The sequence below is a fragment of the Vipera ursinii genome (assembly GCF_947247035.1).
Source record: "Vipera ursinii genome assembly, chromosome: 3".
Classification (NCBI taxonomy): domain Eukaryota; kingdom Metazoa; phylum Chordata; class Lepidosauria; order Squamata; family Viperidae; genus Vipera; species Vipera ursinii.
The window spans coordinates 70,869,460-70,887,437 of record NC_139516.1 but is presented as its reverse complement, the minus strand read 5'-3'; the positions used below and the strand labels follow the sequence as shown (position 1 = coordinate 70,887,437).

The 17,978-nt window shown below is 39.3% G+C and overlaps 1 protein-coding gene across 1 annotated transcript; it reads right to left on the bottom strand.

Annotated features, from left to right (window-relative positions):
• Positions 1 to 268: 268 nt before the first annotated feature.
• Positions 269 to 6,704, bottom strand: LOC310638879 (uncharacterized protein; the record flags this gene model as incomplete). Its single annotated transcript, XM_083360240.1, has 3 exons — positions 269 to 437; positions 843 to 2,101; positions 6,542 to 6,704. The coding sequence occupies 3 exons, from the start codon at positions 6,702 to 6,704 to the stop codon at positions 408 to 410; spliced, it is 1,452 nt and encodes a 483-aa protein (XP_083216366.1). The 3' UTR covers positions 269 to 407.
• Positions 6,705 to 17,978: the final 11,274 nt, after the last annotated feature.

The window sequence follows — 17,978 nt, the reverse complement described above, 5'->3', positions numbered from 1 at the left end:
AGAATGGGCGGCAAGCTTCCCCACCCCACACTTCGCGGAGCGCTCCAACGCCTTGTTCTCTCGTCTCACGGAGACTTGTTTCGGAGGATCCAGCCTCTGTCACCCCTTCTCTTAGCTGGGCAGCTGAGAGAAAGGGGCGGCAGAAGCTGCATCCCCCGAAAGAAGTCTTCGTCGCTGAGAGAATGGGCGGCAAGCTTCCCCACCCCACACTTCGCGGAGCGCTCCAATGCCTTGTTCTCTCGTCTCATGGAGACTTGTTTCGGAGGATCCAGCCTCTGTCACCCCTTCTCTTAGCTGGGCAGCTGAGAGAAAGGGGCGGCAGAAGCTGCATCCCCCGAAAGAAGTCTTCGCCGAGAAAATGGGCGCTGAGATTTTCTCGGCGAAGACTCACCTTCTCCCGTTCACCTTCAGCAGCTCCGCCAGGCCCGTCCAGTGCCCTGCTAGCAGAGCTTGACAAATGCAAAAGCTGCTTTGGTTAAACACTGGAAGGTTTAGTGATTAACCCACCCCACCCCACCCGGTCTTCTTGCTGTTTCTCCCCATCCTCACTCCTACCCACAGGGGCTCTCTGCCTCTTCTAATACTTCTTTTTCTTTCTTTCTTTTTTGCTGAGGTGTGCGTCTCTCTCTCTCTCTCTCTCTCTCTCTCTCTCTCTCTCTCTCTCTTTCTCTCTCTCTCTCTCTCTCTCTCTCTCTCTCTCTCTGTGTGTGTGTGTGTGGTGTGTTATCTCGAACCAGATGGGATGGCAAAGTCAAATGCAAATGGGGATCTTGCAGATCTTGCCCTGCCTTTCCAACCACGGTTACCTTCTGTTCTTGATGAGCTCACGAGTGCTCAAGGACAAAATAGGGCAGGGCAGAGCCGGCAGTTAAAAATAGGATGCAGATAAAAGGAAAGGTAAGGAGGGGTTCAGGTTGAGAGGAGAGGCTGCGTAGCCTTAGTGTAACTCCTGTTTGGGCTGACTGGGTTGCCTCCGATGGGCACTGACAGTGGAACAGAATGGAATAGAAAATATGGAATGGATTGGAACAGAACGTAGAACAGAACAGAACAGAACAGAACAGAACAGAACAGAATAGAATAGAATAGAATAGAATAGAAATATAGAAAGTGAATAGAATAGAATAGAATAGAATAGAATAGAATAGAATAGAATAGAATAGAATAGAATAGAATAGAATAGAATAGAATAGAATAGAATAGAATAGAATAGAAATATAGAAAGTGAATGGAATAGAATAGAATAGAATAGAAATATAGAAAGTGAATAGAATAGAATAGAATAGAATAGAATAGAATAGAATAGAATAGAAATATAGAAAGTGAATAGAATAGAATAGAATAGAATAGAATAGAATAGAATAGAATAGAATAGAATAGAAAGTGAATGGAATAGAATAGAATAGAATAGAAATATAGAAAGTGAATAGAATAGAATAGAATAGAATAGAATAGAAATATAGAAAGTGAATGGAATAGAATAGAATAGAATAGAAATATAGAAAGTGAATAGAATAGAATAGAATAGAATAGAATAGAATAGAATAGAATAGAATAGAATAGAATAGAATAGAATAGAAATATAGAAAGTGAATAGAATAGAATAGAATAGAATAGAATAGAATAGAATAGAATAGAATAGAATAGAATAGAATAGAATAGAATAGAATAGAGAATGGTAATAAGAATAGAATAGAATAGAAATATAGAAAGTGAATAGAATAGAATAGAATAGAATAGAATAGAATAGAATAGAATAGAATAGAATAGAATAGAATAGAATAGAATAGAATAGAATAGAATAGAATAGAATAGAATAGAGAATGGTAATAAGAATAGAATAGAATAGAAATATAGAAAGTGAATAGAATAGAATAGAATAGAATAGAATAGAATAGAATAGAATAGAATAGAATAGAAATATAGAAAGTGAATGGAATAGAATAGAATAGAATAGAATAGAATAGAATAGAATAGAATAGAATAATAGAATAGAATAGAATAGAATAGAATAGAATAGAATAGAATAGAATAGAATAGAATAGAATAGAATAGAATAGAGCTGGAAGGGACCTTGGAGGTCTTCTAGTCCAGCCCCTTGCTCAAGCAGGAGGACCTATACCAGTGGTGGTGAACCTATGGCACGCCTGCCAGAGGTGGCACTCAGAGCCCTCTCTGTTGGCACGTGCGCCACCACCGCTGCCAGCAGCAGGTCCTTGTTGGTTGGTGGACTGGAAGAAAAGGGAGGGGGAAGCATTTTACATGCGTGCATGCGCGCACGGGGCCACGAGCAGGCACATGCTGCAAAGGGGGCGGGGCTAGTGCCTGCGTGATACTCACTAGCCCAGCCCCGTTCTCACGTGATGCGGTGCCTTGTATCTGCACCCTGCGGCACGGCGGTTGGCGTTTTTGTGCCTTGCGGTACGGTGGCCCATTTTTTGCTCCCCCTTTTTTTTCGTGCCAGAGACGGCACTCAGAGGCGCCTCCCTGTCCCCTCCCCCGAGGGCACCAGAATGCCGATGCTGCCTTGGCACTTTGTGATAAACAAGTGGGTTTTGGCTTGCGGTTTGGGCACTCGGTCTCTAAAAGTTTCGCCACCACTGACCGATACCATCTCAGACAGGTGAATGTCCAGTCTCTTCTTAAAAACCTCCAGTGATGGAGCACTCTTGATTTCTGGTGGCAAGCTGTTCCACTGGGCAGCTGAGAGAAAGGGGCAGCAGAAGCTGCATCCCCTGAAAGAAGTCTTCACCGAGAAAATGGGCGCCGAGACGCCTCATTCTCTCGCTCAGCGGAGACTTCTTTCGCGAGATCCAGCCTCTGCCGTGCTGCACCGAGAGAACAGCAAGCCGCCCCATTCTCTCGGCGGAGCACTCCACCGCCCCATTCTCTCGGCGGCTTGCCACCCCGTTCTCTCATCTCAGCAGGGGGATCCAGCCTCCAGCTGCTGCATTTCTCAGCCTCGGCTTATACTCGAGTCAATAACTTTTCCAGTTTTTGGGGGTAAAATTGGGGGTCTCGGCTTATACTCGAGTCGGCTTATACTCAAGTATATACGGTAAATGTAATAAGTAAGTAAGTAAATAAATAAATAATGTTTCTGTTTAAATTTATTTCATTTGCTTTACTGAATTATTCCTATTTATATTCTTTGTTATGACAAAGAAATAATTGAAATTATTTCAATTCATAATGCAGTCAAGGCCTTAAATTCTAAGTCATTATAGTATAATTTTAAAATGTTGATATCAGCCATTAACTAAGTCAAACTGAAAACCCTGGCTAAATAAGAAAGCCATAAAACTGTATGCCTACTTTCATCAACCACAACTTGAACATGTGTGGAATATTTGTCATAAAAAACCCATATCTGATTTTTTTTTCTCCATTTTTTACATTTTGGCTGACTCACACCAGCCCAGCAGCAGCCCTGCCTAGCCACACCTATATGTCACATGTCCTTTAGGGCATTGGCCCACTATCAGACAAAGGGACAATTGGATCATTTTAACCCTTGGCATATAGGAAAAATTCTCGGAATCCGTACAAATGTTGGTTACATTCCTTCAAGGTCCCTTCCAGCTCTGTTTTGATTAACAATAAAAGCTTATCCTGTGCTTGGAAGGATTTGATTTGCTTCAGCCTATCTCTTAAATTTCATATTTATTTATTTATTTATTTTATTACATTTATATACTGCCCTTTCCCGAAGGACTCAGGGCGGTTTACAGGGTAATTAAAAACCGAGATACAAAAGTTAAAAACAAGTTTAAAAAGAAATTATATTTGCCCCTGTATAAATAAAACCCCACTTAAAATAAGATTAATCCTCAGCCTGGGCCAGAGAGCTCGAAGAGCCAGGTCTTCAGGTCCCGGTGGAATGAACGGAGGTCGGGGGCAGTACTCAGCTCCACTGGCAGCTGGTTCCAAAGAGCAGGCACCCCCACTGAGAAGGCCCTATCCCTGGGTGTTGTCCGCCGGCAATCTCTTACCGGTGGCACCCTGAGAAGACCCTCCCTGTGGGAGCGCACTGGACGAAGGAAACTTGATGCCGGCAGCAGGTGTTCCCTCAGATATCCCGGACCCAAGCCATTTAGGGCTTTATAGGTCATCACCAGCACCTTGAATCTCACCCGGAGGGCAACCGGAAGCCAATGCAGCTCGCGGAGTAGAGGTGTTACATGGGAGTATCGGGAAAACCCCATTACAACTCGTGCAGCTGCATTCTGCACCAGCTGAAGCCTCCGAGTGGTCCTCAAGGGCAGCCCCATGTAGAGAGCGTTGCAGTAGTCTAAACGGGAGGTCACGAGCGCATGAGTGACTGTGCATAGGGCATCTCGGTCCAGATAGGGTCGCAACTGGCGCACCAGGCGAACCTGGGCAAAAGCCCCCCTGGTCACGGCTCCTATATGGTCTTCAAAATTGAGTCGTGAATCCAGGAGGACGCCCAAGTTGCGAGCCCTATCAACGGGGGGTAACACCTCACCCCCCATCGTTAGAGATGGAATAGTCTGGTTGACCCGAGATGCCGATATGCACAGCCACTCAGTCTTGGCGGGATTGAGACGAAGCCTTTTTCTCCCCATCCAGACCTGGACCGCCTCCAGGCACTGGGACATCACGGCGAGGGCATCGCTGGGTTGGTTCAGGGTGGAAAGAAAGAGTTGGGTATCATCAGCGTACTGATGATACCCCACCCCAAAACCATGAATGATCTCACCCAGCGGCTTCATATAGATGTTGAACAGGAGGGGCGAGAGAACCGACCCCTGAGGAACTCCACAAATGAGAGGCCTCGGGGCGGATCTCTGCCCTCCCATCAACACCGACTGCGAATGGCCCAGGAGATAGGAGGAGAACCACCGTAAAACGGTGCCTCCCACTCCCAACCCCCTGAGATGCTGCAGTAGGATACCATGGTCGATGGTATCAAAAGCCGCTGAGAGATCTAATAGGACCAGGACAGAGGAGCAACCCCTTTATATTATATAATTTATTATTATATAAGAAAGTATGCTTTCCTTTCCCTCCATGGGTCTGACTAACCAGGTCTCTGTCAATAAACCCAGAAGCCCTCTGGGTTGCCTTTCATACAATAGGTCAAATAGGTTGAATCGAATAAATTTGGGGCTTCCCTGTAGGCAAACCAGAGCTATGGCAAATACTTGTACCAAATTTATTTATTTATTTATTTATTTATTTATTTATTTATTTATTTATTTATTTATTTATTTATTTTTGGGACTTATATGCCGCCCTATCTCCCGAAGGACTCAGGGCAGCTAACAACAATAAAAATACAGCAATGCAAAAGTTAAAAAGAATTAAACTAACAGCCCCAATAAAATAATTAAAATTAATAAATTAAAATTTAAAAACATTTTAAAAATCCCTATCGTCAGTCCAGGTCAGCCTGATGGAAAAGGAATGTTTTAAGGCCATGGCGAAAGGACTGGAGATCTGGGGCCGTCCGAAGCTCAAGGGGAAGTTGGTTCCACAGGGCTGGCGCTCCCACAGAGAAGGCCCTCCCCCTGGGGGTCGCCAGCCAACATTGTCTAGCCGACGGCATCCTGAACAGGCCCTCTCTGTGTGAGCACACTGGGTGATGGGAAGTCATTCCCGGCAGCAGGCGATCCTTCAAATATCCCGGGCCTAGGCCATGTAAGGCTTTAAAGGTAAGTACCAGCACCTTAAATTATTGGTTCCTGTTCTATATGAACTGTACTAACACCCCTAGTTGCAATAGGTCATGCACAGCATTACGTGGCACATTAAGTTGTAATAGTTGATAACTATCTCCTTCAGGATGGCCCATGTTTCATTCATGGCCTAGAACGTCTGCCTATTAGCCTGAGAGATTATGTCAAAGCACTGGAGAATTGCCTCTTTTATTGCATTAAAAATCCCCAATTTGACCACTAGAGTTTGTGTGAATACATGAAGGGCTCTTCCAGCCAAACTTGGGGCTAGTCTAGTGATCCAATTTCTTTGTGGTTAGTCCTGTGTTTTAGTCACCTGCTCAAACAGAGCTGAATAATCTTGTAGATAGCTGTTATGTATTAAGCTTTATTGAAACACCTAAAGCTGTGCATAAGAGTCACCACCAGGAGGCGTTGAACTGTAACTGTTTTAGCAGGAAGCACTTCGGCGGGAAACAGAGGTTCAAACCGATTGGTTGGTACTGGCCAGGTATATAAAGAGCGCAGGTAGCCCCTATTCCCCAGTACAGTCCCTTCCACCTAATAAAGAGCTGCTATGCTGTACTCATCGTCTCGGCGTCCTTCCTGCTCTCCAGAACTCACTACACAACAATAGCAATAGCACTTAGTCTAATATACCACTCCATAGTGCTTTACAGCATTCTCTAAGCAACCTGGGTTTTTATTTTACCAACCTTGGAAAGATGGAAGGAGGAATCAATCTTGAGCCCCATCAGGATCAAACTCCAGGTTGTGGGCAGTCCATTTTAACCATTGTGCCATCAGGGCTCATAGATCCCCAACTATCTCCATTCTATGCAATTTCACAGGTACAGGTGTACCTTTCCCTCCAGATTTTTCTCCTTGGATTCCTTCTACTGGCTCTCTTCCACCCTTTCTCCCTGTTGCTTCTGCTTCTGCCATAGTTATCTGAAAGTTTTTTCCCATGGTTTTCTTTTCCTCTCCATCTTCTGTTTGCTCAAACTCCTCTAGTGCTTCACTCATCCCTCTCTCCCAGAGAGAGATAGGAATTGATTGACTCCTTAAGAGATCATCCAGTGCCTTTCACTGTGCTTTCATAGACATTGTCAGCCATCCCTCTACATAGACATGACTTCTGGAGCTCATCAGCCATCCCTCTGCACCTCTTACTTGACCACTTTTTTTTTTGCATTGTATTCCTTGTGTAGAACTTGATCTCCGTATCTCTCAATGCAGTTTCCATCTCCAGCAATCACTGACTGAAGACTGTTTTTCAGAGATCCAGCATTTGAAACGCTTGCCTTAGAAAGGGATAGGAGTGGTCTTGAGAAGAAGGATCTTACTTCCTAAACCTAATTCTACTCCATTCCATCCCAGCAACCATCAAGATTTGGTGGCTAAATCCCAAGCATGTCATCTTCAATACCTTGGAGAGATTTGGCCACCAAATCTTGATGGCTGCTGAAATATACCAATCTCCTCTTCTGTAAAGACAAAATAGCTGCATACAAAAGAATTAACTGAACTGCATATAAATTTATGACGCAAACCAGCTGCTCAAATTTTGTCCTTTAATTATTCAAGTCAGGCTTCTGGATGTTTTTGAAAACACCATGAACATAGGTTAAAAAGTACTGGCAACTGCTTCCTATGGAAGAGGGATAAAGATCAGAGTGCCCTCTTCAGTCCTGTTGGAGGCAGTGACGGGATCACTGCATCACGTACATGGAGAAAGATCACTCTGTGCCTATCTGTATTTTAGTGATTTATCATAAAATTCATATGAAACACAACAAAGTTTTATTTAAATTTCTCCTCTAACAGAGCCTAATTCTGGCCTGCTTTCCTATTTCTTACCAAATGCCTACTTACAAATAGTAAATGCAGCACATAAAGCAGACCTTACTTTTGCTGTATATTTGCCCATAATAGCTATGCAGGAATCCTGCTGAGTGCTGTATCATATTTCTGCCAGCGTTTGAATCCACCTGATACTTCATTAGAAAGAAATATCAGGAAGGGTCTCCCATCACTGCTGGAAATCCCATTTGACACTCTTACCAGATTTCTCCCTTCCACATGACTTAAACAGCTGGGTGCTTCATTTATTAAATCATTCCTATAAATGCACAGATGACAATCTGTGGCCTTTTGCCTATAGATTGCAGCAATCCTTACAATATTTCTCCACCATTCTTTGTTGGTACCACATGATTTTCCCCATATCCTTTGTGCACAACCAGGTGCATCCCAGTGGGAGAGAAGGAAGAAGTTATGGTGCAACTTATTTTGGATTCCACCCCCTATCATATACCATGTACATATGGGTCAATCATGATCAATTCCTCCAGATCTTTCATTAGGTGATGCCATGTTTGTGACTTAACATGAGAAGACACTTCAACTAGCAAGAAACTATAATGGCTACACCTAATTAATATTGTTAAGACATATTTCTCCAAGTTGAAATATATATAAAAACAAATAATAAAATACATATGCATTTCTCATAAAAACAAATACTGTACCAATAGCTGAGATCTATTTTGTATATATGTAGTCCCAAGGTTACCCAATAAGCCCATTTTCCAATTTTATCTTGATTCACTTCTTACAGCTATAACATATATAACATAATCATGACCCCTCTTGACCTTTCTGATCCCCAGCAGATGGCCCTAGTAACACAATTTTTTTTTCCATCCATACTGTAAGGTGTGAAAACCATGTCCTTGGATTGTTGGAAAGGGGAAATAATCAATTTTATTGTCTTCTGTTGTAACTAAAAAATCCGGGGAAGTAAAATTGCCCCTTAAAGATGCATCTTTGATGAATATGTAAGAAAGCTAGGAAATATTGGGATCAGAGATGTATTTTAATTCAGAGAATTTTTAAAATAAATGTACAATTGAAACCAGACGTTTTCCTTTTAGGTTTGATGGATAAACAGACCGAAAGGAAACATGCATCTTTTTTCTTTATAACACAACCTCAGCAAGCCTTTTGAATGGACAGAGATGGAAGGACTTGCAAATTCCTACAAAGGAAAAATGGATGCTACTGGAGTTGGCTGAGATGACAAAACTGACGACTCTGATTAAAAAAAGACTTTGTCTAATTTTATTTCTAATTGGAAACCAGCAATCTACCTTTTGCTCGAAATGGAAAGGAACTGATAACCTGCCGAAAAGCCTTAGATTGAATTCAAGGTCAATCATGAGAATGAAAACTGTCCTTTCTTTTCCTTATCTGGGTCATAAACAATCTTTGGCAGATGCCACCACAAGATACTTTCAGCACGTCTTTCAAACAGATTAAAATGTTGTAACTAAAGTAGCCTACGGGATAGCTTCCAGGAACAAACCTTCACACTTAGTGAATCCTCTTGTAGTGGAATTTCTTCACATGTCCAATCATAGCAAAATGCTACGGCCAGGAATGTAAAAGTTTTGCAACAGAAGGAGGAGATAAACCAGACTATTTCCAGATTTCTCATCTAGGTTGGTACAGAAACATAACAAGTTTTATCCAGCATGTCAAATGGCCAAGCAGTAGGGAATACAGACAGACACCAAGAGAAAAAGACTGTAAATATATTCTGCCATTTTAAGCTTATCTCTTGCCATGTGCAAAGAAAATCTATAGTGTAGAAACGAGTATCCCTAACAACCTGCCTCCAGAAGTGGTGAATGCTCCAACACTGGAAGTTTTTAAGAAGAGACTGGACAGCCATTTGTCTGAAACGGTATAGGGTTTCCTGCCTTAGCAGGGGGTTGGACTAGATAACCTCCAAGGTCCCTTCCACCACCTCCTTCTTCTTCTTCTTCTTCTTCTTCTTCTTCTTCTTCTTCTTCTTCTTCTTCTTCTTCTTCTTCTTCTTCTTCTTCTTCTTCTTCTTATTATTATTATTATTATTATTATTATTATTATTATTATTATTATTATTATTATTATTATTATTATTACAGAATAAATACAATGCTCCAGTTCAAAACAATTCATTGGCTGGTGTGTTGGTTTCACCAGTGTTTCACAATTTTGGCAACTTTAGGATGGGTGGAGTTGAAGTCCATCCATCTCAAAGTTTGCCAAGGTTGAGAAGTATAACATAGGTATATTCATGCAGAAAATTTGTTTTCTTTTTCTCCTTTCTTTGATTACATTTCTGTAGGGGAAAGGGAGAGGAGGGCACCTTTGCCCTTGACATGTCCCTCCTGGAATCCCTACTGTATCGACATTTTAAATTTAAATATCAGTTTTCCTCTTTTGCTTTCTCTATTACTTTTGGATAATAATTCATGGTTTGAAAATAATTTGATGTACAGTTTTGTCTAACTTTCCTTAATCATAATTTTATTTTGCCTTTGCTAGTTTAAACATGTATTATTATTACTATATTATTTTAAGTTTCTAAAAATATTGTGGTGAATAGTTTCCATTTCTGTTTATTTTTAATTGTAATTAAATATTTGTAATTTAGACCTGAGATCTAGTTGTATCACCAATCTGGGAGATATGAATAAATAAATGGCTGCAAAATTTGGGACATGGAATGTTAAACAGCTGGGAGATAAAGACAATGGTGGGATTCAGCCAGTTCACACCACTTTGGCAGAACCAGTAACTAATTTTTTGTTGCCCCGGCCTGGAATGGACTTCCGGAAGCGGCATCCACACAGAGAACCAGTTGTTCACATATGTGAATCCCATCACTGGATAAAGATATAAGCAGAGGAGTATTTTTAGCATTGGAGGGGAATGTGAGTTCAAGAAACTCAGATTTCCCCTAAGAGAAATGAAAAAAAATTCTTGATTTGAAATTGGATTTATCAAGAGGAAAGTCAAAATTTGTCAAGGTGATTTTACTCAAAAAAACCTCCCTAGCTCAGGGGTAGGCAACCTCAGCTCTTTTATGATTCATGGACATCAGCTCCCAGCTATGCTGACTCAGGAATTCTGGGAGTTGAAGTCCATGAGTTATAAAAGAACCGAGGTTTCCTACCCCTGCCCTAGCTGATAAGGAGCTTCTGAAGATTACTGTAACTTTGGTAATTAAAAAATGAAAAATATCAGATGGTATAGATACATTTTATGGCTTATACACCTTGTGCTGAATTTTATATAACGATTTTATGACTACATAATTCTTGCAGAATTCTTTAATTTAATTTGAGAACTAATATTAGATCAATATTAGATCAATGACAAAATAAGATTTCAAGGGAAAAGGGTGTTCACTTTGTTTTTACTAGAATCTACAGTATCTTTCAACTAATAGCTCTGGAGATAATTTTGTTCAGGAATAAATTATATATTTTGATATGTATTCATACTTTTCATTAAGCTTTGCACTAAGTTAAATTACAGATAACAAAGTCTGGATCTATAAGTAGAAACATTTTGGTCTGCATAAAAAAATATAGATCAGTTGTTGCAATCAGTGTTAATAATGTAATTTGCAACATTATTAATAGGAAACAATAAAAAGCTTTCAGAATAATAGGCTTGTAATATTATATGCACATTCCTTTAATTAGTATCAATATTATCTTTTTAAACTGAAAAAATATTTAGCATCAATGAAATTATTAACTTTTTAAAATAATTGAGCCATAAAATAGTCCTCATCACAAGGATTATAGTGAAACCACATTTAATTTCAAGGGAATTTTGACCTTGACCCAGCAACAGCTAATATATCACATCCAATGGTGTCAGTACAGAAATTCCAAAACTCCAAAATTGTGGAAAATATGTTGTAATTGTCTATAATGAAAGAGCAATGATCATTTATGGTATAAACCAGACATACGGTAGGTATATCATGAAAATACTTTAGGAGACTAGATAAACATTTACACTTAAATGAAAGTGCTAAAATTACTAACAACCATTAAAATGCAGTTTGATGGTGTTCTTGCTTTAAATTAACGTCATGATTTTTTGCACATAAAAAAGGCAAGAAAGAAAACTTTCCAGAAATGTAACACAAAGATAATCAGCATAAACACAAAACTAATTCTGAGTTTATGTTTATGCTAATACAGTATGAATAAGAAGAATAAACCATTTATCATAATAACTGATACACAAATCTTGGAATTTTTTTTCTTTTTGGGAGCACAGTATTTTAGCTGCTTTGTTGGCTTATGTTCTTTTAGCAGGAATTGTGAAAAACAAAAGTTTTGCCTTCTCAGTTGTTGCACATCAAAACTGGACAAAATTTTCCATGTCACAATTTATAACATTAGTCAGAAAAAACTTGATATATCACTATTCATTTTTATATTTTGCAAAACTATAACTAATATAACTATACCACCCACCCACAAAGTAGACTGAAGTTTAATCAAAACTCCTGACCTGAAACAGACTCAGATTGGATTAGAGATATTATATTTTCATCAAATTATATTTTCATCAAATAATTCTACTGTGACGGTGACAGCAGCTTATTGGAAAGCTCCAGGGAGGATGTCTCTGCTTTAATGCTTCACAAGAACAATATCAATACTGCCAGTTATCATAACACATCACTGTGCTTCTAATTTAGAAAATTTTCAGTCAGTAAAAGTTTCTAACAGTAATGGGCAACTAACAAGAAAGTGGTAAGTTTTTAAAAATAGATTAGCCATATTTTTCCTTCTGCTGTTTTTATGATTTTATGAATAAATTAGTACAGTAAACAAAATAAAGGATGGTCATTATATTGTCTTTCCATTTCCAGACTTTTCAAAACCCACAAAATATTCTAAATTTTATTGTAATGTATCAGTAGGCTTGAATAGAGAGAGATGGAATATAGTGAAGACTTGCACTCTGCTCAGATGTGTAGCCTTCATGTATTTCTTAATTTTCTTTCTTCTCTCCTTTCGGCCGAAAAAGTCATAAAAGTGTATGAACTGCTTGCGTCAGAAAAATTACAGCACAGTTACACAAAAGGTGCAGGTGATAATACTGCTTTTATAGTGCTGTCTATCATTCTGTGAACTATAAAATGCATGTTATTTTAGAAGCCCATCATTCAAGTCTAGCTGGGCAGTAGCTACAGGCATTGGCCTGCTTCACATGGATTAGTAGAAGCTCACCAAGTATTGCTTCTTTCATTATGACTGCAAGTTATGTCTCATAGAACAATAATCCATGTACTGAGATAAGGAGTGGGCTGGACAACCCTTCCATTACACAGCTTCTGTTTGTGTCACATAATCAGAAGACCACTGCAATAAAATTCTTTATTTTTAAGATAATAGGGGAATGGCATTAAGAGTTTCCCTGGAATTTCTATAAACCGGTAACTCTCAGCTGTCAGAATTATGCTCACTGGTCATATCTCTACAACAGCAGTGCAAGGAAAGTACTATGAACAAGTCTTGGATTGGCATATTGAAGTGGTGCACCAGTATTTTAATATAATGCAACCTAGTGATCTTTGTATGCACAGCTTGTGAATAGACTACAAGAAAGAGGCCATTGCAGTCTCTGACAGAACATTTTGTAGTCAATAGATATAAATAGAATCATGTCTAGACAAAACCTCACCGTTTGGATGCCCTTTAGTGTGTAAAAACTGAAACCCCTGGAAGTCCTAGCTAGCATGGCGTTTGGCACCCAAGAGAAAACTCTGAGACCTTCTGTGCTATCTACGATTATCACATTACCCATGACATTTTTATTTTGTTCTCTGTGTAACAGAAGCAAACAATTTCAGAAGAGAGGGATAAGGACTTCAAATAAGTAAGGATGTGTATTACATAAACAGATCATAGTGAGCAACATTTGGATCCAGCTAATAGCTCAGTGGAGGTGGGGGGGCGAAGGGTGATGAAAAATAACACATGAGAAGTTTTAAATCCCACTTGTGGAAGGTGTTGAAAGGATCTCACTGCACGCTTTTATCTTTTCAGGGACCTGCCGCTGTTGACAATAAACTTTAGGGATTATGGTTATATATGCTTTTGTTTTTGTTTTTAACTGAAATATTGCTGATATAAGGCAGAGCAATTTAGAAATTATAAAAAAATGGTGTCACGACTTATGACCACAACTGAGCCCAAAATTTCTGTTGCTCATCAAGGCTGTTGTTAAGTCAGTTTTGCCCCATTTTGTGACCTTTTTTGTCGCAGTTGTTAAGAGAATCATGCCATCATTAAGTGAATCTGGCTTCCCCCATTAATTTTGCTTGTTGGAAGCCAGCTGGGAAGGTTACAAATGATAATCACATGACCCTATGACAGTGGAGCTGTCATAAGTATATGCCAGTTGCCAAGCAACCAAATTCTGATCATGTGACATGGAAATGCTGCAATGGTCATAAGTGTGAAAACTGGTCCTAAGTACCTTTTTTCAGTGCCATTGCAAGTTTAAATGGTCACTGAATGAATGGCTGTAAGTCAAGTATTACGTGTGGTCTCTAATAAAATATGCTAAACTGTAACAGATATTGTTTGATATCATTAGTAAAAACTTAATACTACTAGTGAAATAATAAAATTTAACATAAGAATGTTGTTGTATGTATGAATGTATGTACCTAATGCATACATATTCCAAATTTCAAGAGTATTTGGTATTGTCCTGAAAATACTGAAGCAGCAATGCTACCCATTGTCACATGAATTTAAAAATAACATGCTAAGAAATCAGAAGATATATCTAAACTGCATTCACTAATTTATTTGGTAACACAACTCTACGCTACTCAGCCATGCAATACTTCTCCAAATATGATATTAACTGAATAATAAACAAATTATGGTGTATGAGCAAGAGGAAAGCTTTTCTATGCTTCACTAAGAAAATCAATTGTGGTTATGATTTCATTGTTCAAAATAATGTGGTATGACAAGTTACAATTAGCTTGTAGTAGCAATGACTCATTTCACCCCATGCAGATGATTCTGAATAGTTTCAGAAGTCAGTTCACGTTAATGATATTGGCTTTCTTCACACTGAGAAAAGATTAAGGAAAACAAGTCTGCAGAGAAATGGGTGGGAGTTTTTATACAATCAAAGAATAAGCCAGTCTCAGATAAGGTTTATTCAGAGTCATACGTACATATTAATAAGCACATATTCCTTTTATTCTTTTCCACAGACCTTTCTGACAATGCAGCCTCCTTGTCCTGGTAAATAGAAATTAAAAGACTGACACCATCAGATGCTTCCTTAGTCTGTCTGCAATTGCTTGGGGATGTTTCTCAACAAATACTTGTCACATTAGTGAGTGAAGATTTGAAAGACAAGCAGGGTGAAGGCCATCAGGATCTCTATGGCAGGGGTCTTCAAACTTGGCCCTTTTATGACTTGTGGACTTCAACTCCCAGAATTCCTCAGCCAGCATATTTTCAAGTGAATATGTTGCTGAATAACATTGAACTGTCATTTGTCCTAGAACAAGAGAGGTAAAAAAGAAAGTAGAATGAGATTCTGCAACTAGAAAATCCATAGGACAGCTCTAACTATATGTTCATTATTCTTCTAGTCTTTTTCTTTTTTTTTATTAAAAAGTTTTAACATACAATTTTTCCCCCAAAAATCCCCCCTCCCCCTCCCTTCCCCCTCCCCCCCTTCCTCCCCCCACCCCCCATTACCCCCCCCGACTTCCCAGAGCTAAATACAAGGTATATATATAAAAAACAATCATAAACAACCATATATAACCAACCATAAACTCTAAAATCTATCACTCTCTAACTTATATAGGATAAAACAAACCTTAGTAATATTAAATATATATATAAAAAAAACTAAAATAGAAAAAGAAAGAAGACTTAATCACATACTACATACAACTTCTTAACCCTATACTTATTCTAAATAAACTCAATCCATTTTCTCCCTTCAATAATATAGCGTTCTTGCAAGTAATCTTTCAAATAGTCCGAAATCTTCACCATTTCAACCAGATCGGAGACCTTTAAAGTCCACTGTTCTATGATCGGCAATTCCTCTTTCTTCCAGTACTGACCTATCAAAAGTCTTGCTGCCGTAATTAAATTCAACATCAACTTAGTGTCCACCACTGTAGCATCTATAATTATTCCCAACAAAACAAAAAAAAGAAAAAAGTTTCGGACAAAGCTTTAACCTCCGTTTAAAAATCTTCTGTATGTTCCACCAGGCTTTTATCCAAAAAGCCTTAACCTTTTTACAAGTCCACCATATATAAAAATATATTGCGTCTTCATCACCGCACCTCCAACATTTAGGCTAATAATTCAGATACATACTTAGCTTTTTAAGATCTAATAGCCATCCATAAAACATTTTATAAAAATTCTCTCTTAAATTTCAAGCTTGTATAAATTTTACATTCCTCACCCAAATCTTTTCCCACCTCCCACTGCTTGGCTGTAAGTACGTTGTAAAAATTCCATAGACTTCTGCTGATCTTGTTCTTTTGTCTTTTTTGGTCGTTTTAAAACAGCACGCGTCACCCTCTGTTCTCTGGGATCATCCAAAAGAGTTATAACTTGATCTCCTCCAACACCATTCTCCTCTGTCTGTCCATCTTCAGCCTCTTGATGTTCTCCTTCTCCAGATCCCTTTGCAGCTTCCAAAAGTGTTAATGGGATTGCTTTTAGAACATTATTATAAAAATCACACGCTTGCATCACAGTAACCATACGGTACCTTTTACCTTGATACATCACCATCAACCCAACTGGGATCTCCCATCTGAACCTTATATCTCGTTGCTTGAGCTCTTGCACAAGAAATGTGAAGTCTTTTCTTTTCCTTAAAATCTTTGGAGGAATTTCTTTTAAAACCAAGACTTCTTGATCAGCAATCACAACTTTAGCATCATAGGCAACTTGTATAACTTCATCTCTAATTTCTCTTTTTACAAAGTAGACCACTACATCTCTAGGTAGCTTTCTCTGTCTAGCAAACCATGAATTCACACGGAACACTTTATCCATAGCTTCTCTTATTTCAGATGCTGGCTGTTTCAATACCACTTCGAAAGCCTCAGAAACCAGCTGCTTTAAATCTTCCTTAATATTCTCTTTTAAGCCTCTGATTCTAACAGCAAACTGCATCTGGTAATATTGAGCAAGACTTAATTCCCTTTCCATTTTGTCTCTTAAATCTTCATTCTCCCGTACTTTTGCTTCTAATATAGCATTCTTTTGAGTCAAGTCATCCACTTTTTCATCCAAATCCTCCACACATTTAGCCACTTTATACACTGAAGATAAAATGGCTACCTTCATCACGCTAAGCTTCTGTTCCATCCTCTCTTCTATTCTCTCCTCCAGTTTCTCCAATTTCTCCTCCATCTGTGCAAATTTATCACCCATTGATTGATTGATTGATTCCAAAAGTACCTGAGCATGTTTATCCAAAGCATCTCGTAAGTCCTTCGATGTCAATACATCAGGAGGGTGCAACACCTGTAATAATGATTGTTGCACCGGAGAAGATCCACCATTCCGAAGAGTTTTAGAGGGAGGTTTAGCCACCATCTTTGACTTTCAATTGTGACGCACTTTCACTTTAAAGTTTAGAAAATCCATCAAGCTCGAGAGTAAAATAAAATAATCCTCTTCACCTTTTCCTCTTGTACCGCTCTGCCTGCTCCTTTTAATCCATAGTCCTTTCTTCAGGCAGGGGTGGTCGCAGACGCCTGGCTCTGCTCCAAGAAGTCCGGAGCAGAGACGCTGGCCAGCTGGGAGCAACCCAGGCTTCGGGGGAGTTCAATCCTTCAGCCGCCCAAGCTCCAAGCTCAGGCGGCCCCGGAGAACTCTACCCCTACCTGGGGCCTCACCCCCTCCTCTTCTCCCGAGGAGGGGGCTTCAAATTCGCCCGAACAGCTGATCGGCGCTGTTTCGGGCGAAAAAACAACAGCTGAGCCGCGGGCAGCCCGGGAAGGCTGTCTCCGGCGCCGCAGAGCCACCGGAAGTCTAACTATATGTTCATATAGAACATAAAGCAATACATAGAATCTAGGATGATAATATAGAAGGCAGAGAACTTCAAAAGAAATATGAAGTAGACTACAACAATTTAAGAGAGCAGTATAATTTTACAAGTTTATTTGAAGTTGCCATTATTTTACTGTACAAGAGACTTAGAATATGTTAGGATATTGAATTTAGTAGTTGGAACAGTAAAGTATACAATAAGCCAGAACATCAGCTATTTTCCTCCTTTGTCCATCCACCTCAGGGCAACCTGTTCTAGAAAAAAGAGAGAATATTGGGAAGAAGAAAGAGGTAATTCTGTATCCTTGCTTCTCTATCTAATGTTGTTGAAAATCCTAGCTTCTTCAGAAATTGGAATAAATCAAAT